The sequence below is a fragment of the Poromitra crassiceps genome (genome assembly GCF_964638095.1).
Source record: "Poromitra crassiceps genome assembly, chromosome: 10".
Lineage (NCBI taxonomy): Eukaryota > Metazoa > Chordata > Actinopteri > Beryciformes > Melamphaidae > Poromitra > Poromitra crassiceps.
This window is the reverse complement of record NC_139631.1, coordinates 39,811,757-39,839,392: the sequence shown is the minus strand read 5'-3', so window position 1 is coordinate 39,839,392 and position 27,636 is coordinate 39,811,757. Positions and strand designations below refer to the sequence as shown.

Below are 27,636 nucleotides of genomic sequence, written 5' to 3'. Positions count from 1 at the left end.
TCAGGTCTCAAAGTACTTATAGATGGCTGTGACATAGGTCATGACACTCTGCCAGTCTGGCCTCTCTGTGTGCACCATCTCGTTGATGTCCTGCAACACGGGATGAGATGCAATAGAGACGTCACACACATGAGACACTGTTCTTTGAAAAGTACCATCAGTTTTGTGTGTGTGTGCGATCTATCTATCTATTTGTGAGTGTGTCACATATTTTTTTGTAAATGGTGGATTATGTCATTTTTGGAATGAACCTCTTAAAATATATCAGGTGTTTCTAAACTAGGCGTACAATTTGTAATGATAACAATGATATATAATCATATGTATATACAATTATATATGGTATATTTGTTATTTCTTACAAAATAATTCAACGTTCAAATTTGCTAAATGTACCTGGAAACAAAAATAATATTTAATAATACAGTGACTACTAATAATGCATTACCTACTTATGAAATGTGACCCCTATACATCAATGCAGGCTGTATGTATTTTAGGGCAGAACCATATAAAAAATGCTACGAAGGAACGCAGAGCAAAGGGCAAACTTCAACTCTGTGATGAATATCCAGAATGAACAAATGAGGTCAGTGGATGGAATTTGCTCTCTCTTACAGTATGGAGATCAAGAAAAATGAAAGGGTGCCTTTTTTTAAAGTTGTTGAGCCAACCAGTTTTCTTGCAAACACCTAGAAACTTGAAAATGCGTTCCCTCATTTAGCAACGAAATAAATCTATTTTTGTACAAAAAGAGATGCACTAATCCAAGAAACGGCATATCAAATTATGACCACCACTTCCTGTATCAACAGATTTCAACTTTTCTGGATCCAAGTGAAGAACATCAGGATTTCAAAGCTACTTCATGGTGAACTGAAAAATAGAGTTTGACTGTTAAAGGAACAGCTCACCCTAAAATCCAAAATACATATTTCTCCTCTCACCTGTAGTGCTCTTTATCCAGGGGCGGACTGGGATCATAATTCAGGCCGGGCATTAGATACCAAGCAGGCCAGGCCGACACGGGCCGACGCGCGTGCCGGCGAAAAATTTGGGGCGTTTGAAGCTCAATTTGGGCCGTTTGAAGCCCAATTTGGGCCGTTTGAAGCCAGATTTGGGCCGTTTGAAGCCAGATTTGGGTCGTTTAAAGCCAGATTTGGGCTGTTTGAAGCCCGATTTGGGCCGTTTGAAGCCCAATTTGGGCCGTTTGAAGCCCAATTTGGGCCAAGTCCAATTTTACAATGAGATGCACCCACTTTAAACCTGAATAAAGTAATAAAACCACTAGTAAACCAGTAGGCGGCGCCTGGCCTGCTGTTCAGTGAGTGGCCTGGCCTGGCCTGCAAAAAAAAAAAAAAAAAAAAAAAAAATTTTGGCAGGCCAGGCCAGGCCACCGGGCATTTGCCCGACGTGCCCGATTATGCAGTCCGCCACTGTCTTTATCCATCTATATCGTTTTGGGATAGTTGCCTGAGTTTTGGAGATATCGGCCGCAGAGATGTCTGCCTTCTCTTGAATACAATGGAACTGGATGGCTCTCGGCTTGTAGTGCTCGAAGCACCAACAAAATACATTTGAAAAACTCAACAGCATTGTCTCAACAAAATGTGATATTGTAAGTCGCTTTGGACAAAAGCGTCTGCTAAATGACGTAATGTAATGTAATGTCTTTCCAGAAATCATGACCCGGTTACTAAATATAATGCACAGACTTTGCTGTGAGCAGTTTCATGTAGGAACTATTTTCTTTTGCAGTCTCATGTAGGAACTAGCTAGCAGCAAGCAGGTGTAGTTCGGTCAAAAGAAAATAGTTCCTCCGTGAAACTGCTCATAACAAGGTCTGTGGATTATCTTGAGTAACCGGGTCATGATTTCTGGAAAGAGACATTGCTGTTGAGTTTTTCAAACGTATTTCTTTGGCACTTTGAGCACCACAAGCCGAGTGCCATCCAGTTCCATTGTATTGAGAGAGAAGGCAGAAACTCTGCGGCCGATATCTCCAAAACTCAGGCAACTAACACAAAACGATATAGATGGATAAAATAGCACTACAGGTGAGAGGGAATCTATGTATTTTGGATTTTAGGGTGAGCTGTCCCTTTAAGAAAGGAGCAGCCTTTATTTGGGGGCAATGCGGGGGCACCTACACGTTTCAGCTCCCGCCTTCCTCAGGGTGTACAGACCAAATAAGGGCATTTTATATCTGACCTCAATTTCGAGACACTTTCCTGACACTAGGAGTATAATTTTGATTTACACCGTAACCTCTTTTAATCAAAAGCAGACGTGAAACTTACCAAAGTGGATTTGATCCCCACGCTCTCTGCAGCCTGGAAAGCTAACGTGAAGTTTCTCCTCTGAGGAAAGGAAGAGAGACTCAGAGTCACACAGCGGAACAGACTAGTGGTTTACAGGTCGTGGCGTGGGAAGAGAAGGCCAGACACTTGCCTTCTCCTGGCTGCCGAGCTCCTGGTAGGGGATGTGGGCGGGCAGGTAGGTGTGGAGCACAGCGCAGAACGCCAGGCCGTCGTTCCAGCTGCTGCTGAAGTTCGTAATATCGATATTCTGAAAAAGACGACAGCGGCCTTTTTCAAACTGCTTTCATTCCGGCCCGGGACCTAGATTAATCACCCGTTTTCTGAGTTAAGGAGGGCGATATTTTTATCCTGGCTCGTGAACGTCAGCAACTTTTCTGCTTTCAACGTTGCCTCCAGACCATAGCTGCAGACACATTATGGCTGCAATAAATTGAGTTGCCACTGAACTATTTAAGATGATTCAGCCACAGAGAACACCAACTTTTCTACTGATGACCATCCCGGGATTTCATATGAATTATGAGCACTATTCGCCCACATTAGATTTAGAATCCAGCTTCTACCCTCAAATATGGTCATCTTATCATTTAAATCAATGGCATCCAGAAAGGGGGTTTGCCCAGCTGCAGCGTGTACTTTACATAGAAATTCAACATGTCTCGGGTTTATAGTGTCCGAATTCTCAACTGTTCATTTGATTCACTATATAGTCCACTATGAAATACCCACAATGCAGTGATTTCTAGTGAACAGCAAAGGTAGCCTACATTTTCACCGGTATACCACAATGCAATGCGGTCGTCTTTACCGAAGGAGAAGAAGAAAGTTCTTAAGAAAGATGGCGGGAGCAGGAGAAGTAAGGGCTGCCAGCGCTAATTTCTTGTTAGATTCTGTATTTAAAGCTGCATTCAGCTATGTTTTCATGTTAAAATAAGTGTTAAATGGCTCTACATTCTGAAAACATTTCTCTGATTGGATAGTGAGAGATCGACGGCACATTTTTATCCAACCAGAGAAATGTTGACATTTTCTGGGAAACAAGGTCAGATCGCAATGCGTGTGAAGGACTAGCCTAGGTAAACCCAGCCCCCACGTGACCTGCTCTCTCAGTTCCCAGTCACTAGCAAGCGGACAATCCGATGCATGGGTGCTGCCCGCCCGCCTGGAATCTCCGAGGGCAGACCCCTGACAACCACGCTCTCAAGCGCGCGCCTTTTACGCTATTTCTGTAAATACGATATCCCTGGAATGCGCGTTTTAACGAGCCAGTTACATTTCTTTGCATTCTTAGAGATTATAGTTTTTGTTTTTTGTTCATGTTTCTAACAATTGGCCAAGTTAGTAGTTAGTTTATGGGATAGGAATTCTGCCAGATGACAGGCACTAGGCGCCATTTTCTACTTCATTTGGAAGAGAAAATTATCCAGAAATGAAGATTTGATGATGTCGTGATATGATTGGTTGAAATGGGGTAGAACTTTGATAGTACTAGGTGACGTCAGAAAACTGTACATTACTGTTATCAATGAAATCTTGAAAAATGAACTTTTGATGTGAAAAAGTGTGAAAAACTAAAGAAATTACATTTTTGTGATTTTTTTTTGCATACATTATTAAATAGGTGCACTGCACACCCAGGTATTTGAACTAAAAGAAAAGAAAAGTCATTTTTGGGTTCAGCTCGACTTTAACACTTTAGTAGCCTAGCTTGTGTACATTTTTGTAAAGCCCAGTAAGTGCCATTGCCTCACTATATGATAAACACTACATATAGTTCACTATATGATAAACACTACATATAGTTCACTATATGATAAACACTATATAGTTCACTATATGATAAACAATAGCCTACATGGGGAATAGTGAATGAGTGAACCATTCCGAACACAGTTATTGTGTCTCCATCCCAGCTTAAAGAGAATAGCATGCTTCAGTATGGCTATAAGTGAATCTGGACACAGCAGTTGGTCATTTCTAGGTCAATGTTTGTTTCCTCTCTGCACGTTTGAAAAAGATGCTCTCTGATTTGAGTCACTGACTTGGGGATATTTAACACTACAGTCACTAGAACATGATCATCTATCAACTTGGATGATGATGTGGAAGCAGGTACCTTCCAGTTACAGGATGGTAACGTACCTGGTAGCCCTCAGTCAGTTACAGGACGGTAACGTACCTGGTAGCCCTCAGTCAGTTACAGAACGGTAACGTACCTGGTAGCCCTCAGTCAGTTACAGGACGGTAACGTACCTGGTAGCCCTCAGTCAGTTACAGAACGGTAACGTACCTGGTAGCCCTCAGTCAGTTACAGAACGGTAACGTACCTGGTAGCCCTCAGTCAGTTACAGGACGGTAACGTACCTGGTAGCCCTCAGTCAGTTACAGGACGGTAACGTACCTGGTAGCCCTCAGTCAGTTACAGGATGGTAGCGTACCTGGTAGCCCTCAGTCAGTTACAGGACGGTAACGTACCTGGTAGCCCTCAGTCAGTTACAGGATGGTAACGTACCTGGTAGCCCTCAGTCAGTTACAGGATGGTAACGTACCTGGTAGCCCTCAGTCAGTTACAGGACGGTAACGTACCTGGCAGCCCTCAGTCAGTTACAGGATGTTAAAGTACCTGGTAGCCCTCAGTCTTCTTCTGGCACCACTTGAGCAGAGCATTTCTCTTGGAGCCTCCGTACTCTCTGGCCAGTGCTGCCAGCGGGTCCTTCCTCTCCTCCCTTAAACACACATAAAAGGTGACGGGTTAGTTAACAAACAGTCTTAAGAGATTTACTTTTGAGAGCTGTCTGGCTAACACTGGCACGTCTACAGTAATGTTCATTCATGTGCATTGTCCCTCAAATCAATCAATCAATCAAATTAAGTCACTTTCAAGGCATTTCTGATTGATGAGAAGCTCTGCAGGAAATATGAGAGATGGGGAACACAATGTAACAAAGGTAAAGAGTCAGATTCTACAGTAAGCATTTGCCTACTGATTCACCAGGATACCTGAAATGTCAGAAAAGAGGAAGCAGGAAAAACAGATGAACAGATATTGAAGACAATACGCCTGTGTTGTGTTCATACTATTCACTCTTCTCTTTTAAACCAACAGCTGCTTTTTTATGTATATTAAAGATAATGGCGCAGATGGAATGCAGCTACTTTGGAGGGCTAGCATTTTTCATGCAGAGCAGCGTGAACAGAGAAACATGTACAGTTGTAGAGGAACTCTCATGATGACACGTGATTTTGGGGAAAGATTGAGTCAACACGGTTCTCATTCCCAGGTCGTCAAATACTGACACTTAGGACCTGGGAGAACGTGTGTTGACTCAATCTTTCTCCAAAATCACACGGAGCTCCTTTAAGAGGTGGTGTGTGCACGTCACGTAGGCAGCTGACAGTTGATGACGATGGGAGCAAAAATGGAGAAAGCACCAGGAGAAAAGATGATGGTCCTTGTTGATGACCCTGTTCTAAACAGATTAAGGGTCAGTAAGGGGACATTCACACCAAAAGCGCTTTTTTCAGTCAGAACGCTATGAAAATCATGTCGAGGGCGCTTCCATTGTGCACAAAATACAGCGCATGGAGCGTTTTTTTTTTGCGCTTCGTTTTATTTTCCCCTGCAGTCGCGCGCACTAGAGTTGAGCACACAACGACCACACGGACGGTAGCCAGCTAGTTTTGTCTGTTTGATGTTGTTCACTGTCAACATGAAAGCCAGATTATTGCCAATTCTGGCAGCAGCGAGGTTGAGGATCCCTCTGGGAGGAGAAGATGTAGGAGGAGTAAAAAGACGAGCAGCGCGCCTTTCCTCCAAATGTTCAACTTTTTCAGCTTTAAAACGCCCAGAGCGCTCCGCCAAAAAGACGAGACGCCAGGTGCGTTCCTTGAAAGAGGAGCACGTTTAGCGCGTCCTTACATAGAGAATGAATTGCAGAAAGATGCTGGCAGCTCCAACAGTGCTTTGGGTGTGAATGTCCCCTAAGTGAGGAGCTTGGCTGTGTTGTGAATGATTTTGTGAAGGGTCTGAGGGTCAGACAGAACAGGAAGTGCTGTTTGCTGAATGCTGATAATGGCTACTACAAAGTCTGTGACCCACATTTCATTATCAGCACAAAATGTGGTTCAGGGATAAATACAATGCTTTTCCAAATGTACACATTCACTGCGCAAAATAAGAAAACTACTTCAACTTCAGGTTATGCAAAAGATGCCATACATACATATATATATATATATATATATATATATATATATATATATATATATATATACATACATACACACAGTATCACAGTATATATATTATGTAATGTTTTCTTTCAAACAAAACTGTAAGATTCATCCTACGTAAAAAGGCTTTGAATGGGTTAGGGTTTGCGTCATTTAGGCGTCATTTTATCAGCCTGTCACATCTGAACATGAAATGTTCAGTTTCCGGCCGAAGCTGATATTTAATGAACAGTGTTTAGTGAACACTCCCTAAAGCTGCTAGTGTACCTGAGGAGGCTGCAGTGTGAACACTCCCTAAAGCTGCTAGTGTACCTGAGGAGGCTGCAGTGTGAACACTACCTAAAGCTGCTAGTGTACCTGAGGCAGAGTCCTGCATCGGGTCGGGGTTCCGCGGGGCCCCGCCGGGTACCCGCAAAAAAATGCGGGGGGCGGGTGTTATTTTGTCTTCATTTTATTTGCGGGCTTGGATCTGGGTAGAATAAACAACATGCGGCCCGGGTCGCGGGTGTTGTATAATATATGTATTTTTATTTACTTTTTATATAACGATAATAATTCAGTCAGTGTGTAACTTCATGTTTTGTCTGAGTCTGACGACCTGACGTCTTTGTCACAATCAGTCAGACTCAGAGAAAATACTGCAGTTGCAAATCCTGGCGGCTAAGTGGCAGTATTGGCTTGTTTATTGGAGGGGGGGGTCAGTGGTCAGGTCGTCACTCAGGGCAGGGCAGGCACAAGAGACAGGTAGGTCACTGACTGACTTCAGTTCAGTAGCGTTAGTACATTTCGTTCAGTATCTTAGACCTAGACCTATGCTAGCTAGCTTGTTGCATTGCATGACAGCTAGCGCCAGCAAGGCTAGCATGTTTCCTTTAGCTGCTGCCTGGCCCTGGCTGGCCTGCTGATACTGGCACCAGTGACAAAACACCGTCAATGTGCTTAATTGTAAATAACGTTATGCAATGCCTGCCGAGTGTGACTGCACCGACCACCGTTGTTGGCTCTCGTCAGTGACTCGGCCAGAAAAGACCGCTATTCGCTTCCTGTGTTAATTGTGAAACGATCGCAGTTACTTTGGTTATGTTCACTTAAAAAATATATATATTATGCGGAAGCGGAGCGGGGCGCGGGTCTCATGTCTGCGGGGCGGGGTGGGTTGCGGTACTGACTGATCATATGAGCGGGTTCGCGGAGCAGGGTCGGTACTGCACGTCGCGGGGCCGGGCGGGATCGGGTCTTGAAAATCAGACCCGCGCAGGACTTTGACCTGAGGAGGCTGCAGTGTGAACACTACCTAAAGCTGCTAGTGTACCTGAGGAGGCTGCAGTGTGAACACTCCCTAAAGCTGCTAGTGTACCTGAGGAGGCTGCAGTGTGAACACTCTCTAAAGCTGCTAGTGTACCTGAGGAGGCTGCAGTGTGAACACTACCTAAAGCTGCTAGTGTACCTGAGGAGGCTGCAGTGTGAACACTCCCTAAAGCTGCTAGTGTACCTGAGGAGGCTGCAGTGTGAACACTACCTAAAGCTGCTAGTGTACCTGAGGAGGCTGCAGTGTGAACACTCCCTAAAGCTGCTAGTGTACCTGAGGAGGCTGCAGTGTGAACACTCTCTAAAGCTGCTAGTGTACCTGAGGAGGCTGCAGTGTGAACACTACCTAAAGCTGCTAGTGTACCTGAGGAGGCTGCAGTGTGAACACTCTCTAAAGCTGCTAGTGTACCTGAGGAGGCTGCAGTGTGAACACTACCTAAAGCTGCTAGTGTACCTGAGGAGGCTGCAGTGTGAACACTCCCTAAAGCTGCTAGTGTACCTGAGGAGGCTGCAGTGTGAACACTCCCTAAAGCTGCTAGTGTACCTGAGGAGGCTGCAGTGTGAACACTCCCTAAAGCTGCTAGTGTACCTGAGGAGGCTGCAGTGTGAACACTCCCTAAAGCTGCTAGTGTACCTGAGGAGGCTGCAGTGTGAACACTACCTAAAGCTGCTAGTGTACCTGAGGAGGCTGCAGTGTGAACACTCCCTAAAGCTGCTAGTGTACCTGAGGAGGCTGCAGTGTGAACACTCTCTAAAGCTGCTAGTGTACCTGAGGAGGCTGCAGTGTGAACACTACCTAAAGCTGCTAGTGTACCTGAGGAGGCTGCAGTGTGAACACTCTCTAAAGCTGCTAGTGTACCTGAGGAGGCTGCAGTGTGAACACTACCTAAAGCTGCTAGTGTACCTGAGGAGGCTGCAGTGTGAACACTCCCTAAAGCTGCTAGTGTACCTGAGGAGGCTGCAGTGTGAACACTCCCTAAAGCTGCTAGTGTACCTGAGGAGGCTGCAGTGTGAACACTACCTAAAGCTGCTAGTGTACCTGAGGAGGCTGCAGTGTGAACACTCCCTAAAGCTGCTAGTGTACCTGAGGAGGCTGCAGTGTGAACACTACCTAAAGCTGCTAGTGTACCTGAGGAGGCTGCAGTGTGAACACTCCCTAAAGCTGCTAGTGTACCTGAGGAGGCTGCAGTGTGAACACTCCCTAAAGCTGCTAGTGTACCTGAGGAGGCTGCAGTGTGAACACTCCCTAAAGCTGCTAGTGTACCTGAGGAGGCTGCAGTGTGAACACTCCCTAAAGCTGCTAGTGTACCTGAGGAGGCTGCAGTGTCAACACTCCCTAAAGCTGCTAGTGTACCTGAGGAGGCTGCAGTGTGAACACTACCTAAAGCTGCTAGTGTACCTGAGGAGGCTGCAGTGTCAACACTCCCTAAAGCTGCTAGTGTACCTGAGGAGGCTGCAGTGTGAACACTCCCTAAAGCTGCTAGTGTACCTGAGGCGGCTGCAGTGTGAACACTACCTAAAGCTGCTAGTGTACCTGAGGAGGCTGCAGTGTGAACACTCCCTAAAGCTGCTAGTGTACCTGAGGCAGATGCAGTGTGAACACTCCCTAAAGCTGCTAGTGTACCTGAGGAGGCTGCAGTGTGAACACTCTCTAAAGCTGCTAGTGTACCTGAGGCGGCTGCGGGTTGTGGGCGTGACGGAGGCGGTGGGAGAGGAGGAGGACAGGGAGAGCTGGGAGGAGGCCATCAGGGAGGTGGAGGATGCCCCGTCTGGAGCAGACATGTCCCTCTTCATGTCCTCGCTGCTGCGACGCGACACTGTCAGCACAGAGGAGATGCAGGACAGGATGAGAAACCACACTGCTGGGTTAACACACACTCAGCTTGCCAGGGCTCCAGGCCTCACAGGCCAACACGAGGCAGCGTGCCTGTTTAGGCCACAAGGGGATCTGCAGGTTTCATTAAAGGGATAGTTGGGTTTGTTTGAAGTGGGGTCCTATCAGCTAGTTGCATACACTAACTGAAATAGGTACAGGTATAGGTACGCTATCAAAATTACTCATATTTTCGTTCGTGTATTCTATTTGTTGTGTCTTCACTAATAAACCGGGATAAATAACCCAAAATAACAGCTGATCTGCGGAGTAATCAAGCGCTGCGGCTCTGTGCAGGCATTTAGCGGAGGAATACGGTAGTTGTACGGTTGGGAGAAAAAGTAGTGCCGAATGAGACGGCTGTTTGGCAGAAAAGTAAAGCGCTGAAAATTGTCAAAATATAGCGTACATGTACACAGATATCGATTTGTTTAGGTGGGCGTTGTTTTAGGTGGCTAAATTACGTTTTATTTCTTGGCCCCGTGTACTAGAGAGACAGAGCTGTGGAGGCTGTTGCTTCAGAGTGCTGGGTCTCGATACACGGTGCGCTCAGTGTCCAGAACACTGTACCTATTTCAGTTAGTGTATGGAACTAGCTGATAGGACCCCACTTCAAACAAACCGAACTATCCCTTTAAGACTTTATAAAGATGTTTTTATTGCCAGCTAGAATTGAAACTAGCCTGTTTCTGACTGACCATAGCTAATAATAAAAAAAATAATGTTCAGTAAAGTGGATACAATATGGGGGGGGGATGTTTTGCATATTGTACTAATACTGTATTATTGTAAGAATGGACTTCCAGCACAAATAAACCTGGAATTTCACGGTGACAAAAAAAAACACCACCTCTGTATACAAGAGATTTTGTTCATTTGTAAAGCCTTAAATTCACAGTATTTATTTATTTTCCAGACTTGTTAAGGATCAGGGGGGATACTGTCGTGAATCTCCTCCTACGGTCGCTCAACTTCCACGTTGCCGTCAAGCCAAACGTCTTTACTTGTCTACACATGATAACCTATAGACCTTGATCTTTGAGTTGCTTTTCACGGCTGAAGTAGCATCTCTAACCTGAGATTGCCTTGGTGGAGTCCATGTTGGAGCCCCTCTGGAGGACCGATGCAGGGCGACTGGCCGACGTTCCCCTGAGAAGGTGCTCAGCTGTGGAGACAACAGCGCGTTTAGGTCACATGCAGTACGACAGTTTCCCTCTGGGATTAGATGCAACCAGGTCAGAGGGGCAACATTCCAAAACTCTTGGAATACCAAGCAGGAAAGCAATAAATCAGAGAGAAATAAACGATGCAGTGGAAGCTATGGCCAAGTGAGCACGTTCACAGGAAGCACTTGTGGAGGAACTGGAGGAGCTTCTGTGATGTGGGTCATTACGTGCTGCCCTGTGAGGACCAAACACATCTCACTGAGGTCAATGCAAAATCCCATTTCAACTCCAAACGTCAGGCCTCAGGGGGAAACACTGTCCCCGCCAACAACCCCCTGCTGCTTTTATTTTCTATTTCTCACAGGAGGGAGTGGGCAGTCCACTTCCCTTTAGAGCTATTCTGTATTGAGCGAGAGAGAGAGAGAGAGAGCAGGAGAGAGAGAGAGAGAGAGCAGGAGAGAGAGAGAGAGAGAGAGAGAGCAGGAGAGAGAGAGAGAGAGCAGGAGAGAGAGAGAGAGAGAGCAGGAGAGAGAGAGAGAGCAGGAGAGAGAGAGAGAGAGAGAGCAGGAGAGAGAGAGAGAGAGAGCAGGAGAGAGAGAGAGAGAGAGAGAGAGAGAGCACAGGAGAGAGAGAGAGAGCGAGCAGGAGAGAGAGAGAGAGAGAGCAGGAGAGAGAGAGAGAGAGAGAGCAGGAGAGAGAGAGAGAGAGAGCAGGAGAGAGAGAGAGAGAGAGCAGGAGAGAGAGAGAGAGAGAGCAGGAGAGAGAGAGAGAGAGAGAGAGAGCAGGAGAGAGAGAGAGAGAGAGAGAGAGAGCAGGAGAGAGAGAGAGAGAGAGCAGAGAGAGAGAGAGAGAGAGAGCAGGAGAGAGAGAGAGAGAGAGAGAGCAGGAGAGAGAGAGAGAGAGAGCAGGAGAGAGAGAGAGAGAGAGCAGGAGAGAGAGAGAGAGAGAGAGCAGGAGAGAGAGAGAGAGAGAGAGAGAGAGCAGGAGAGAGAGAGAGAGAGAGAGAGAGAGAGAGCAGGAGAGAGAGAGAGAGAGAGCAGGAGAGAGAGAGAGAGCGAGCAGGAGAGAGAGAGAGAGAGCAGGAGAGAGAGCAGGAGAGAGAGAGAGAGAGCAGGAGAGAGAGAGAGAGAGCAGGAGAGAGAGAGAGAGAGAGCAGGAGAGAGAGAGAGAGAGAGCAGGAGAGAGAGAGAGAGAGAGCAGGAGAGAGAGAGAGAGAGCAGGAGAGAGAGAGAGAGAGAGAGAGAGAGAGAATGAGAGGTCCTGCTGGGTCCCATGATCCTACATGTGCTTCCAGAGGTCGTGAACCACGACATGTTGTTTGTTGCTGCTCTGCGGCTGGGCAGAAAGCACCAGATGCCTACAGTACAATGAGCAACATAAGTGCGTTATTCTGCCCTTTACACATTTGGAGCTTAATGTCTAAGATCAATATTTAGTAATAAAGCAGATGTCATCATGACGTCTGCCTCACCTGGCATGGTGATGTCTGTGTAGCTGGGCCTCTTGTCACTCAGAGAGGAGAGCGGCTTGGCTGCCGACATAGACCCGCTTATGGAGTGTCTCTGAAACAGGCAAACAACAACTTTATTACAAATCCTATCGATGGAAAGTCTCGTTTGAAGGGAATACAATATAAAATTGACAATTGGAAGATTATCTGAGCAGGAATGTTGAGTTGAAATTGAGAGTATTTTTTTGTATGTATTGTGTTCAGTGTACCATTTCACCCTACAGGGTTGTAAACTAGAGATGTAACGGTATGAAAATTTCACATCATGATTATCGTGACCAAAATTATCACGGTTATCGTATTATCACGGTATTCATAAAGAATTGCTGAAAATGTTCAAAGAGTATCGAGAAGACTCACTGAAATCATTTTACGTTTTCTATTGAAAACTCAGACCCAAAAAGGATTGATACACTCAGTGAAATCATTTCTCCAAGGCTGCACGTTTGCTGGGAGAGAGATCTAGGAGACGGTTGCCAACTTTGGTTGATGATGAACAGTATTTACCATGTTTTTCAAAGCACCGTAATCACGGTAAAACGGTTTTAATGATAATGAAATTTTGAAACGGTACGGTTATCGCAAGGAATTTGATCACGGTTATCATTAAAACCGGTTATTGTTACATCCCTATTATAAACAAACATTACCGGTAATTCAAAAACCACTCATTCAATCGGATCTGACTGCCTGTCAAACCTTTCCCTTTGCTACATCTTCCAGTTAATAATAATAATCTTTCAGTTAATAATAATAATATTAATAATCTTCAAGTTAATATTAATATTAGCCATTCCTGTTTTAAATGTCACTTAATCAAATGATAAATCAAAAGGCGTTAACACAACACCTGGCTTACCCAATCAACAACGTTTGATCAGTGTGGACGCTTTAGCACGGAATGTTTTTATGCCATATCAATTGAAGGAAGGCAATAGATTTTGACTGTGCATTTGCAACATGGTGAGTAGACTGCAAGAGGAGGTAACGCTGTCTGTGAAGCACTGACTCAATAAAACACAAAGTATGGAACAGTGCTTTGACCTACAAACAGGAAGTGTCTCATATCATTTATTACTGCTTAGGCAATTAGCCAACAGTGCATTTGACAATGAGTGAGCAGAGATCGTCTTGTTCAAAGAGAACTTCGACACGACACGTGCCTTTTTGATGGACACACACTGGCCATTTGTCAAAACGCGTCGGTTTTACTGCTGTTTGGAATTTCCTTAGTCTCCAAAAGGCCACCCAGCCTGCCGCCCAGACAAGTGCAGCCTCTTGCTCCTCTACCTGTATGGGTGAGACAGCAGCTGCTGGGGGGGTCTTCATGGGGCTGGGGCTGAGGGGCGTGCGGGGCAGTGGGGCAGCAGGGGCTGTTGGAGCCACAGGGGCACCATTGGAAGGTGGGCCTGAATGAAGGGTCAGATGAAGCGGTCAGTCACACACAGCTCAGGAGCACAGCCAACATTGTTAATATGCTGCTAATATAAAGTATTGCACCAGGAGCATTGACAATAAAAAAAAGTTCCTACATGCAAATTAATACAAAATGAAAAACGTAAAATCATCTTGATGCCAAAACGGCGACACTTATTTTCTCTGATCATCTGTGCTGTATGCAAAAAACTGAAACTAATATACAAGTTATGACTGCTATGGATTTCATTTTGATTTGTTTATCAGTCTCTGAAATGATCATTCAATCAAATCTAGGATTAATGAGCATTTTGATAGAATAGGCGCCGGCATTCTGTGCATGTGAGTGAAACTTATAGCAGTGGCTTCAAAGAAAATTAAGTCATCATATTATTTTTCATCGTCAAACTTCTGTTCAGTCAGCGAATTCAAAATCATTGTGGAAATTCAAAAACAAGTTGACAGCAAATAATCATGACCAGCAGCAGTACATGAAATCATGACCATTAAAAGTAGTGAAGTGAGAAAAGTCTTACACTCGCACTGCGGGGCAACTTGTGAGGCGCTGTCGAAGCTCTTGATGAGTGTTTTGACGGTGGGCGAGGGCTCCGACGAGGTGGAGGAGCGTCGACTGAGACCCATCCCCTGCCTCAGAGCAGCCAGGTCCCTCTCCACTGCATTCATGTAGTTATACACCCTGCCCCGCTCCTCGTCCTGCCTGGAGATCACACAAAACATGTAGTTATACACCCTGCCCCGCTCCTCCTGTCTGGAGACCACACTAAACATCTAGTTCTACACCCTCCTGCTCCTCCTGTCTGGAGACCACACAAAACATGTAGTTGTACACCCTCCTGCTCCTCCTGTCCGTTTTTTGGCCCTGCGGCTTATATAACGGTGCGGCTTATCTATGGATTTTTTCAGAAAGAAAAAAAAAAATACAAATAAAATCTCTCTTTTTTAGCACTCTTTCTAACTATAAATCCACTTCTGTTTTAATTTCCTCTCTTGCCCTCTTTTCACCACACCGCGGACACTGTGTGCACTGTAAAAATAAACAAAGGTGGTGTTGTGTTATGTTGTTTTGTTGAAATGTTACGGTAATACGGTAAATGGGAGCTTCCTCAAACAGCCATCTCTTTCCCGACAATCCCCTCTGTGCGTGACCACTTACATATGGTAATTACGGTAAGCAAACGGCCACTCGGCCAACAACTCCCTCCCCCGACTACCAGGAGAAAATCACAAACTTCGGCGAATTCACACAAAGGAAGATCAAGGAATATTCCATCGAACCGGAGCAGATCATAAATATGGATGAAGTGCCTTTGACGTTCGACCTGCCACTCACTCGGACTGTTAACAAGAAAGGTGAATCGTCGATCACATTGAGAACCACTGGGCACGAGAGAACGAATTTCACTTGTGTTCTGGCCTGCTCTGCATCTGGAGTAAAGCTGCCGCCAATGGTGATTTTTAAGCGGATTACGATGCCGAAAGAGAAAATTCCCAGTGGGATATGCCTCAGAGTCAACAAGAAAGGGTGGATGATGGAAAGTGTCATGAAGGAGTGGCTGGCTGAGTGCTACGTCAAGCGCCCTGGAGGATTCTTTCACCAAAAAAAAGCTTTGCTCGTTCTCGACAGCATGAGGGCTCATATAACAGATTCCGTGAAAGCAGCCATCAAGACCACAAACTCCATTCGGGTTCCGAAAGGCTGGACTGCTGCGTGATGATGACGCCGGCACAGCTGGGCGCCTTCAGAGGCTGTTCGATTCCGACACCGACAGTGACGAAGAGGAGTTCCTTGGTTTTGAGAGTGACAACGAAGGAGAGAGGAGAGTGGTTGACGAAGCCACCCTGAACCTGTTCGTTTCCGACACTGAAGTTGAGGACTTTGCTGGTTTCAGTACGGAGGAAGAAGAGGAAGACGAGGATTAGTGACTTGACTTTGACTCTGACTCTGTTTTTGACGCTGCACCTTCACCTAAAAGATGAAGACAAGGATTACGGTACCTGGTTTGATTGTTGACAGCACCTTTTGTTGAAATGTTAATAAATGGGAGCTTCCCCAAACAGCCATCTCTTTCCCGACATTCCTCTCTGTGCACGAACCCTTACATATGGTAATTAAACATCAAAACACCCGCGGCTTATAGTCCGGTGCGGCTTATATATGTAAAAAACAGTCAATTTTGCTGCTGCGGCTTATATACCGGTGCGCCTTATAGTCCGGAATTTACGGTAGTTCTACACCATCCTGCTCCTCCTGTCTGGAGACCACACTAAACATCTAGTTCTACACCATCCTGCTCCTCCTGTCTGGAGACTACACTAAACATCTAGTTCTACACCATCCTGCTCCTCCTGTCTGGAGACTACACTAAATATCTAGTTATACACCATCCTGCTCCTCCTGCCTGGAGACCACACTAAACATCTAGTTCTACACCATCCTGCTCCTCCTGTCTGGAGACCACACTAAACATCTAGTTCTACACCATCCTGCTCCTCCTGTCTGGAGACCACACTAAACATCTAGTTCTACACCATCCTGCTCCTCCTGTCTGGAGACCACACTAAACATCTAGTTCTACACCATCCTGCTCCTCCTCCTGTCTGGAGACCACACTAAACATCTAGTTCTACACCATCCTGCTCCTCCTGTCTGGAGACCACACTAAACACATGCAAGATCTGGACCATTTATTGGCAGATACCGATAAGGTGCCGATATCATCGTGCATCTGTAGGAAACACTGCTAGCGATTCTACAGCTACATCTTCCCCCAGTTAGTTTGAAACACTGCTCCTGATTCTACAGCTAAATCTTCCCCCAGTTGGTTTGGAGACAAACACAAGTGAGTTGATGTCAGTGTGAACCCTGGAGCCGCTGTGGGTCTTACTTGCGACTCTTGACCTCGTCCAGTTCCTTGCCCAGCTTCTCGTTCTTCTCCTGGGCTTCCTGCAGCCGGCGCCGCAGGTCTCCAATCTCCTCCTGCGCTTCCGACTTGATGTCATTAGCAATGACCACAGCCGTCTGCAGATCAGCCTGGAACTGACGCCACTCCAACGACTCCTCCTGCGCACACGCACGCACGCACACACACGCACACGCGCACACACACACACACACACACACACACACACGAGACAGCTGAGAGATTAATCACATGATTTAGGCTAAATGATTTATCAAATCATTGAGACAATTGATCAAATCATTGAGAGAAAAACTATGCTGTCTTCCAGTAAGTCCAGCAGCTGCAGACCAGACCTGGGAGAAAGAGTATTTGCAAATAATTCTTAGCGCTGGTTTTAACCTGAATTGTGTACCACAGTGATTCCCAAAGTGTGGGTCGCGGCCCACTAGTGGGCCGTGAGTGGTCTGTCACTCTGCCAACACTCCCGATTTTCCCGGGCAATCAAATGTCTGTAGCAGGGTCATTTTTAAAGCTACAGTGGAGATCCTGTTATCAGAAGAAACTAGACTAGAAGACCTAAGACATCCATTGGTACCAAACATTCTAGCTTGTCGGAAAGGAGGCTAAATAACGCTCCACACGTAGGTTAAATTTGGGTGAGGGGAAACTATTTCAAAGGGGTCCTGTGACCTCTCTGCTCAATTTATCTAAATGTAAATTGGTTCATTGGGTACCACCAGTCTCCTCTTTACAGATAAGGTAGGACTTTCCACAGTCTAATAGCTTGTGGATTGATTTCTTCTGTTGTTGCTCATCACATTTTGTCTCAACAAATGTGTTATGCATGCAAATACTTCTGATGAGTAAGGGGGGGAGAAAATGTTGACAATGTACTTTTGGGTATTTTACCTAAATGTTTTTTGTATGTGGTTGGATTATTAATTTCCCTTATGCCCAGTTCACATGCTCTGTTAATGAAATAAAAAAAAGATATTGCATAAAATACATCATCTTATTCTCGTGTGTTGATCAGAGTTGTGATTAAAGGGTTGGGTGGGCCTCAGAAGATTTTCACATTTCAAAGTGGGAAGCCCAGGTGTATCAGATGGGTGGAGTTTACCACAGAGACAGAAAAGGACACTAAAGTCTTCTCGGACTATCTTTCGGACTAAGTGCAATAAGAAACTGCCCATATTCTGGGACTAAGTGCAATATATCATATATTGACATGCAGAGCATATTATGTGTGTTGATCAAATGATGACTCTGCTGCTTGTGTTTTTGTCTTGTTTTGTTGTATGTACCAGCCAACGCATCATTTCGTTGTACAGCTGTAATTATAATAAAAGCATTTCATTCTAATTCTAAATTTACTTTTGAATACTTTGTATTTATAATTGTCTAAATATTCCGGTTGGATGTTTTACATGGCAAGTCCCTCCAATGTTCTACTACATGTGAATTCAACTCCAAAAGTGCTATTTGATGGCAGTTTGCCCCTGAGCGGCTGAGCAGCCCCCCTCAAACAGCCCCGTGGGCCGCAGCAGCCCCCTCACCCTCAGTCTTCGGTGAAGAATCTTGATCTCTCTCTCCATGTCGTGCTTCTGGTCCTGCAGCTTCTTCACAGAGTCTGAGAGGAAGGAGACACACTCATGTGAACAGGCCTCAGAACACATTCACACACAGGCCAGGGACAGCAGCATGGTCTCTTCACTCAAGAGCCTCTTGGCCTCATTTAAGAACATCCTCTTTCACTCTTATCCCTGCTTCCAGGATTTGGATTATATATATATATATATATATATATATATATATATATATATATATATATATATATATATATATATATACACATACACATACACATACATATATATGTGTATGTATGTATATACATACATACCGGTATATATACAGTATGTATGTGTATATACTGTATATGGGGGCGATTGGAGGATGCCATTGCAGCATGTAGACTTTGGCATCAAGATCAATTGTTGATACTTTGATCCTACAGTAACTTTGGCTTGGGGTTTGGTCACACACAGTTTGAGCATAAGCGCCTTTTATAAATGGCGCCCCCTGCACTGAGCCAGGGGAACAGCAGGTGCTCATGCAAAATAAACACTACTAAAAACAATAGGCAGCATCCGTTCTACATGGAGGCTACTGGGTGATTGTAATTGTATAAACGTACAGTAAGAGTATATCATGGAGGCTACTGGGTGATTGTAATTGTATAAACGTACAGTAAGAGTATATCATAGTAGACAACACAAACATTCTCTAACCCAGTGGATCCCTCATCATGGCCCACTTGAAGATCTCAAACATGTTTGTGGCTCACATCCGACAAGAGGACGGAGGCCAAATAATGTGTTCTCAGAGCACTTCTTATTTGAACGATAAGAGGAGCTGCCCATCAGCACCACGCGGGAATCAGAAACTAAAAGTGAGGGTCTGTCTGCAATATGCTAATTACAACTAATTGATTGCAAATTAAATAATGGCACCATTCAACAATAGAGAAATGCATTCTCTTAGACTCTAAGAGAATGCATTTGACTTATTGACTTATTGACAGATTTTAATGTAATTCCACAACGTTTATTTTTGGCCCTCGGCCCTCCACCCAGATTGAGTTTTGGCCCTTCATGGGAAATAATTTGGGCACCCCTGTCTTAGAGAATAATAATAATAATTACATGCCCCCCCTCACGCAGATCGCAATGTTTTGTAAATGATTTGGGAGCCCACTTGCAATACCGTTGCGGCCCACAGGGTGGGAATGGCTCGTCTAACCCAAGCCTGCAGAATGTTTGCTATTTTTAGTTGTGTACGGAGGAAGTTTGACGCAGCAGTTCATGGGAAACTTGTGAGATATGGGATATGATCAGCTGTAGTGCACAAGGCATCGGCACAGTAGCGGTTGGACTCCAGATTTTACTGGCCACTTTTCACTGCTTTACCAGTCAAATATCATCTTTACAGCAGAACATGATCTCTACGTGATCGCTGGTTGCCCGCCAAAGTAAGTGGCCTAAACCTACCTGGCAGTCAAATTTGGCATAGTTTCCCCCCAGGCTGGTTGTACTGTACAGTGTGTGGACCCAGCTGACTTACTCTCCAGGTCAACTACAACTACGTGACATACTGTAGGAGAACGCGAGCGTGTCTGATGCCATCTGTCTGATGTTACACCAGCGTTATTTTCATTCATTTAAACATGCCTAAAAGCTCATCATGTCATAGTATTTCACTTCAGGCCACTGTGTGGGATCGTTTATCCAGCGTTGTTTGGGCAATGAAAAGGGACACTGCTCCAGGCCAACTGAGTTCATTTTCTCGATGTACCTTTCCCTCTCCGTTGGAGGAAGTGTACTGAAATAATCTTTTGACATTATCTAAAAAGAAAACTGTCCGAATCCCTGTAAAACCCCGCAAAACTATTTATATCTGATGAGAGTTCCTCCGTTTAAATATAATGTTTACAGCAGAACATGATCTCTACGTGATCGCTGGTTGCCCGCCAAAGTAAATGGCCTAAACCTACCTGGCAGTCAAATTTGGCATAGTTTCCCCCCCAAGGCTGGTTGTACTGTACAGTGTGTGGACCCAGCTGACTTACTCTCCAGGTCAGTGATGATGAGGTTGTCGTGGAGTTTGACAGCGCGGTGCTGCTCCACCTCGTCCTCCAGCTCGAAGATGGTTTCCTTCATGTCGGAGATCTCCGTCTCCTTCTCCTGCAGCTCGGAGCGCCGCTTCTCCAGCCCGCGCTCCTGCTCGGCCATCTGCTGCGACACCTGCTCTCTGAAGTCTCTGTATTCCCTGTCCAGCTGCGCGCGCACACACACACACACACACACACACACACACACGCACACACACACACACACACACAGACGCACACACGCACGCAGGAAGCAGGAAGCAGGGGGGGGCCTTCATCAAACTGTTAACAAGCCAGCCATGTGGATGTGCTGCTTAGCTGGCTAATGTGCAATATGTATTCCCAAGCTTCATCGGTGCTCAACAGCTTCAGATCATAATTAATACCTTAACTCATTGAATGCCAATGACGACAGCTGTCGTCAATTCAAATACTGACGTAGAGTGCCAAAGACGACGATTGTCGTCAATTGCGTTTTTTGACGGGGGGGGGTCCATCGAAGCCAGATCTATGTCCTGTAACATTTTGGGACATGTTGAATGTCTATAACCTATTTTACCGAGCCATTAGGTGGCGACAGTGCTCTCCAGATGACAGAAGTGTCAAGGAATACAGCCTGACAAAGCCGTGATCAAAGACAAACCGCGCTCATTGCTGTTGGCAAGCAGCCCAGAGCCATCATGTAGATGGCTCTGGGCTGCTTGCCAATAGCAATCAATCCGCGCACACACTGCAGCTCCTCTGCCTGTCTGTCTGTCTGCATAGTTTCTTCACAGGAGTACCCCATAGAAAGGCAGCACCCAACGCTGAAGGGCCAACCATTACCTGCAGTCGCGTTGGGCATTTCCTCATTGCTGCTGTGAGCTGCCAGGAGAAAACAGAGGCTCCGAATAGACTTTGTGCGTGTGGGGAGGAGTTGGCAGCTGACTCGGGGAGAGGCGGGGAGAGGGGGGGGGCAGGGGGGTGGGGCGCGCATGCACCACAGAACTAAACCAGGTCACATCATCAGAAGATATTATCTAGAGTCAGTGAATGTGCTTGAAATAATGCATTTCACAAAAGGCTGAATATCTCAGCTTCCTGATAGAAAAGCATATTTTTGCTGTTTTTGACCTATCTTCTCCGGCTGATAACTAAAGAACGGAAAATGGTATCAATAAACTTTTTTTTGCTGATGATACAATAGAGTCTCCTTGTTCTTTTTGCGTGTTCGGTGTTTACATAGTAATATCACACAATATTCTGTGGGCCTCGAGAAATCACTGAAAACGCTCTGAAACTCTGGCACTGGGAGCGTCCGTTCTCCAAAAGTGGCTGGCACTCAATGAGTTAAGCACTGTGTGTGTGTGTGTGTGTGTGTGTGTGTGTGTGTGTGTGTGTGTGTGTGTGTGTGTGTGTGTGTGTGTGTGTGTGTGCATGATTGCATGTAAGGTAGGCGCTCAGTCCCCCTAGGAAGTCTAGCCCTTCAATACTCTACACATAGTAAAAGCGTACTAAGCTGTCAGCACTGTCCCAGACACAGTCCTAGCCATTAAAAGTAACAAGGTTCAACCTTGTAAAGAGAGGTGCTTGGTGGACAGAGAGACAGAGGGAAAACGTCACCTAAAAACAACGCTGATTTATTTTGCACGTGATCTCACACATTATCAAGTGAAGAGGCATCACTCTGCTCATGATAATGTTGATGATATTGCACGACATAACATGTAATTACAGCATTTACTGTAGGGCCAGAGTGAGACTTCTCCTCGTGCTATGCAGCTTTGGCGGCAGTATGGAGCGCTGCCTCCTCAGCGATATGAAGCCATTGAGCCCTATTAAGTGTATTTCCTGTGGCGTACTTTATTCACTTTATTCAACTTCATTCCACATTGCACAACGTCCAAAAAGGCTTTTCAAAATAAAAGTCTCGTGGTTGATTTTTCAGTGCTGAGGCAAAGAAGTCAGATTGATTGATTTTTCCGACTCGAAGGTGCAGGAACTCAGTTCCGGCCCACTTTAACTCCTGGATATGTGTAAGATCACGTGTAAAATAAATCAGCATCTCAAATATAAATGTACAATGTTGGAGAGAATGTGGATCATCAGATGCAAATCACACGCATATATTTTGGAATTGTCACAAGTTAACATTGTATTGGACTGAGATTCATAAGTTTGTACAGAAGATACTAAGATATGATATCCCTAAGAGTAACAGTGTACTTTACCTGTGTAACTTCACTGAAGAAAATGTACAATTACGAGATCGATATCTGATCAAAATATTGTTAATAGCTAGTAAAAAAGCTGTCACAAGGAAGTGGGGAAAAGTAGAACCTCCTACTCAAGGGCAATGGAGGGATATAATAGAAGAAATCTATAGCATGGAGAAACTGACATATCGACTAAGACTACAGGAACAAAAGCTGGAAGAAAAATGGGACCAATGGACAATATTCAAATCCCAAAACAGCGACGAAGATAATTGATATAACAGACGATTGACGGACTCACTGGAAGAAAAGAAAAAATGAAAGTAGCACCCAAACAGTAGTTTTCTTTGTCATTTTCTTTTTCGTATAATTATGTATGTCTTTTATGTATAAGTCTTGTCTATTTTATGTATACTTGTTGGGAAAACGAAACTCAATAAAAATTAAAGTGTAAAAAAAAAAAAAAAAAATCAACATTGTATTTGAGTGAAGTTGTCCTTTGTGCGGGACTGAACTCACCTTACTGAAAGTCTCCTGTAGTCTGGCCGCGTCGTTGTGGGCGTGTGCCAGCTCGTCCTTCATCTTAGCAGCCTTGGCCTCGGCCTCCTCCTTGTCCAGGCGCACTCCCTCCAGCAGCTGGCAGATGTGGTTCTTGTCCCCGGCGCTGTGGATGGAGTACAGCTCCGCCACCTTCTGCCTCTCCTGGTCCAGCTGGGACCTGCAGCGGCTCAGGTCCGCCTGCTCGCTGTTCACCGCAGCCTTGTACTCCTCCAGGGCGGCCACCATGGCCGAGCGGTCCTGGCGCTCCGAGTCCACGATGCGCTCCATGTGGTGGTTTCTCTCCTTCAGCGCTCCGATCATCTCCTGGGCCTCCGCGTTGTCCTGCTCCGCCATCTTCAGCGTGTTGGAGAGGTGCTGCTGTACGCCTACAAGTACGCATGTCAAGGATTAATCCACAATCCATTCATCGCTGTTAAGAATTTGATCAATCAAACATACCGTAGTTAACCGATTAATCGACAATGTAGGTTATTTGATATTTTCACATTTTTTGCTGAAATGATTTAATAACACAAAGGCGAAATTTAACCCAAAAAGACAACCGTATTCATTGTAACATTGTAACATTGTAAACATTGTAACATTGTAACACAATGTTGAAATACAACACGTCTACAAGCACAAGGACAGCTAATGCCTTAAAGACAGGTATAAAAACACTGCGTGTGGTATTTTCTATTTTGTTTGTCAAAAGCCGTTTTTTATATAAGGATGAATCGATTAATTGATCGTTAACATGACCGAGTAATCGATTAAAGGAAATTGATTGAAAAGGTGCATCGCTACCTAGAAGCTGCTCTCTCTCAAAGCGGGCGTTGTCGGCCAGGTCTATGTAGCGCTGCTCCAGCTCCAGGTAGCGTCCGCTCTTGATGTCCTCCTCCAGCACGTAGGACATGTGGTGTTCGTCCAGCAGGTGGCGCAGGTACTCGATCTGCCGGCCGTACAGCTCCAGCTTGTCGCTCTGCTGGCACAGCGAGTCCATCAGGATGAGCTTCTCCTCGCCCAGCCGCTCGTTCTCCCCGTTCAGCTCCTGGGTGTGTCGGGATGCAAACCGTTATAGATCAGAGGACAAATCACCCTTTCACCATTATTAGGTAGGGGTGTCACGATACACTCATTTCACCATACGATACGATACACGATATTGGGTTCACGATAACGATACGATACGATATTTTAACAATATTTTTTTTTAACAAAAGTAAATCATTTTTATGTATTTATTTATCATTTATTTAACCACGTGAGTCCCGTTGAAATCGAAACCTCTTTTCAAGGGAGCCCTGGGAAAATACTGGAAAAATAGTCTTTCATTTGAAATACACAAAATACAAAACAAATGCTGTTTTTGGAAATTGTTATTATAATAACTAGAAAACAACATGGAAGATAACGCTTCTCTTGCAATAGAATGTGTCACACTGTCTGTCACAAACTAAATGTTTGTTGCATGGTGAAAGAAAAATAAAGTATACAATCTATTTCTTAAATAACTCATGCTCAATGGTCCCTAAACTTATGTAATCTTATGTACCCCTTGAGCTGTTTTGCCATGCCAGTAGTAGTCTGCCCCCTCACTCATGCGTGTTGATTCTGGTAAATTTGTTCTATTATTATTCAGGAGCAAAATATATATATATATATATATATTATTTTTTAACGATATAATTTTTTTTCTGACGATACGCATATCGCGATATATCGTGCGACGAAATATCGTGACACCCCTGTTATTAGGCCTTCATTCATTTATTTCACAACACTAGGGATCATTCACGGCGATCTCAGCCATGTTCTTATGTGTTTACAATACATTCACGCTATTGTTAGTAGATAGGTTAACTACACTTTCCACTAGGGGGTGATTACGTTTCGTGGCCTGTGACAACTAGGAAAGTGAAGTTGTGTTGTTGAAATAAAGGGTGACTCTTTAACAAGGCGTTGTCTCCGTGTTTGTCACAGTGCCGTAGTTAAAAACACTGACATTTTAACCTGCGCTTCATAGTGAAATCGGCTAATCGCTGCATCCCCACCTGGGTGATCTGCTGCAGGTCGGCCAGCTCCTGCAGGGTGGCCTGGAGCTCCTCGGCCGTGCTGTGCTGGTTCTCCTCCATCTGGTGGATGCGCTCCGTCAGACAGGCCACCGACACCTCGCTGGCATTGCCGCCGCCGCTGCCCCTCCGCGAGGAGCGCCCTCTGCTGGGCGCGCTCTCCGACTCCGAGGAGGAGGAGGCTCCGGAGGGGGCGTCCAGAGCGTCGTCGCTGGAGGTGACCGCCTGGTACACCTCGCTGGATTCGCTGTCCAGGTTGTCGGCGGAGCCTCCGTGCTGGTGGCCCGTCAGCAGGTCCTCCAGGGAGCCCGGGGCGGAGCCCTCCACCGAGGAGGTCAGCGTGCCTGTGCCCGCGCCGTCGCTCTGTCCGCTGCAGGTTGCCAGGTCGGGGCTCAGCGAGGGGTAGCTGAACAGCTTGTCAGAGCCATCCAGCCTCTGCTCCAGGGAGAAGCCCAAAGCGTTGAGGCGGTCTTTTAGCATGCGGTTCTCGCTCTTCAACAGGTTGAGTTCCTCTCTGATGGCCTGGTTCTGCTCCTGTAACAGGATGAGGGTGGACTCCACGTCGGCTGCCGTGATGGCCGAGACCTGGGGCTTCTCTTCCTCCCCGGCTTCTGGCGCCTCCTTGCCTCCCAGGCCGAGCTGGGCCCGCATGTCCCTCAGCTCGCTGCGGAGGTGCAGGATCTCCACGTCTTTGCTCTTAGCCAAACCCAGCAGATCTTTGACCTTGGCCTCCAAAGCCACCTTGTCACTGATCTGGCCGTCTGATTTGGACTTGCTCATGCGGCCCTCGGACTCTGCGAGGACCTGGCTGCGGGAGCGCTTCCCTGAGGCGACATCCCCCGGCACAGCCCCGGACACAGCCTGCTTCTTACTGACGGAGGTCCTGGATGTCCGCAGGCGGTCCCGATATGAGTTTGGCTCCTTGGAAGTTGAGGATGTCGTACGCTTGGCTGAGGTACCTGGTAAGGAAGGGGGGGGGGGGGATGCAAATCTGATATTTATTGCTAAACACACACAGTACACAGGATCACATTGATGTTGAGACATGAATGAATAGGAATACCTGATGTAGTCTTTGGCTTGCTGTCTGGGTTGCTACTAGCTGTCGTCCCAGTGGAGGTGGTCCTCTTGCTCTTGGTGACTGTTGGAAGACCTCCGGCCATTGCTGCTAACAGATCATCGTTGCTTTTCACCTGGACGGACACAAAGTCAATCCATTGACTTAAGGAAGAAAATAATGAATCAAATACTAGAGACCATCTTCCCATGGGATCACTTGAAACGAATGTGGGCCAGAGGCGTAAGTTGCGGGGGGCGATGTGGGGGGGGGGGGTGGCCCCCTCGCTCAGACCACACGCATTTACCAACTCAGCCTTCATTTTTGATGGAAACTACACATCCCTCTGTAAAGTTTGCGGACTGCATCCTGCACAGTTTTGACGCGACCACGTTGGTTATATCTGTCCACAGACTGACAAGACAAACACCTGGCAAAGTAGTCCAAATCACTTCCGTGGTAGTTCCTGCTAGGTGTCTCTCCAGGACCACATATTACACACACACACACACACACACACACACACACACACACACACACACAAAAATAACAGTAAAAGTAGCTGCCAAAGTCTGGCCCGGGGGCCAATTGCGGCCCACGGATTGATTTTAATTGGCCCTCAGCTCGTCTCTCAAAATAGACTATATGTGGCCCTCCACACAGTATTGATTAATCAAGCAAGTTCAACTTGTGTTTTTTCTGTTCACTTAACGATGACAGCAGCACTATCATACAGTTTGTAGACAAGCACCAAGTAGGAACTATGCAGGCCGTAGTAATGTTTTCAGATGGTAAACAAAATCCTTCCTGCTTCAGCACTGTACCAGAGATTTTCATCCGCCATTTATTTTCCCATAGACATTTCGTAAAATGCTTATAAAAAGAGTTTTACTGGTCAAACGGTACAGATATATTTAGAAACAGGAGACATCCCATAACATTTCGTTTGAAGAAAATATTTTTTCAATGTTGTTGTTTTTTTGTTTTGGTCCGAGTGAAATGTTCTATGGTCTCTCCCGATTTTAGCGTTAGCTGAACCGTTTGGTTTGAACCAGTAAAACTCTTTTTATAAACATTTTACGAAATGTCTATGGGAAAATAAATGGCGGATGAAAATCTCTGGTACAGTGCTGAAGCAGGAAGTGACGTTCCACTTTGCCTTTCTATTGTATTGTATGTGATTTTTTTGGACACCCCTGCATTCCATGATGAGTGTTACCTTAGAGAGAGGTGCTGTGCTGCTGCTCTTGGCTGTGGGCTTTCCTGTGCCTCCTGTAGCCGTGGCCTCCGTCTTGCCTCGCTCTCCGCTCACCTTACTGGCCGCTGGCCGGACGCCCTTCTTCATGCTGGG

At 45.7% G+C, this 27,636-nt stretch overlaps 1 protein-coding gene across 4 annotated transcripts; it reads right to left on the bottom strand.

The window, feature by feature from the left end:
• specc1la (sperm antigen with calponin homology and coiled-coil domains 1-like a) lies at positions 1 to 27,636 on the bottom strand (the record flags this gene model as incomplete). 4 transcript variants are annotated; one of them, XM_083645173.1, is made up of 17 exons in its annotated part: positions 1 to 90; positions 2,301 to 2,360; positions 2,452 to 2,568; positions 4,945 to 5,047; positions 9,532 to 9,679; positions 10,811 to 10,900; positions 12,373 to 12,463; positions 13,702 to 13,784; positions 14,319 to 14,545; positions 16,734 to 16,909; positions 18,308 to 18,381; positions 20,380 to 20,587; positions 23,136 to 23,542; positions 23,964 to 24,207; positions 25,211 to 26,187; positions 26,292 to 26,421; positions 27,505 to 27,636. In XM_083645173.1, the coding sequence occupies 17 exons, from the start codon at positions 27,628 to 27,630 to the stop codon at positions 1 to 3; spliced, it is 3,351 nt and encodes a 1,116-aa protein (XP_083501299.1). The 4 variants fall into 4 exon arrangements, with proteins under 4 accessions (XP_083501299.1, XP_083501297.1, XP_083501296.1 ...); XM_083645171.1 differs by having other exon boundaries at positions 10,811 to 10,918; positions 13,702 to 13,820; positions 14,364 to 14,545; positions 27,505 to 27,630; XM_083645170.1 differs by having other exon boundaries at positions 13,702 to 13,820; positions 14,364 to 14,545; positions 27,505 to 27,630.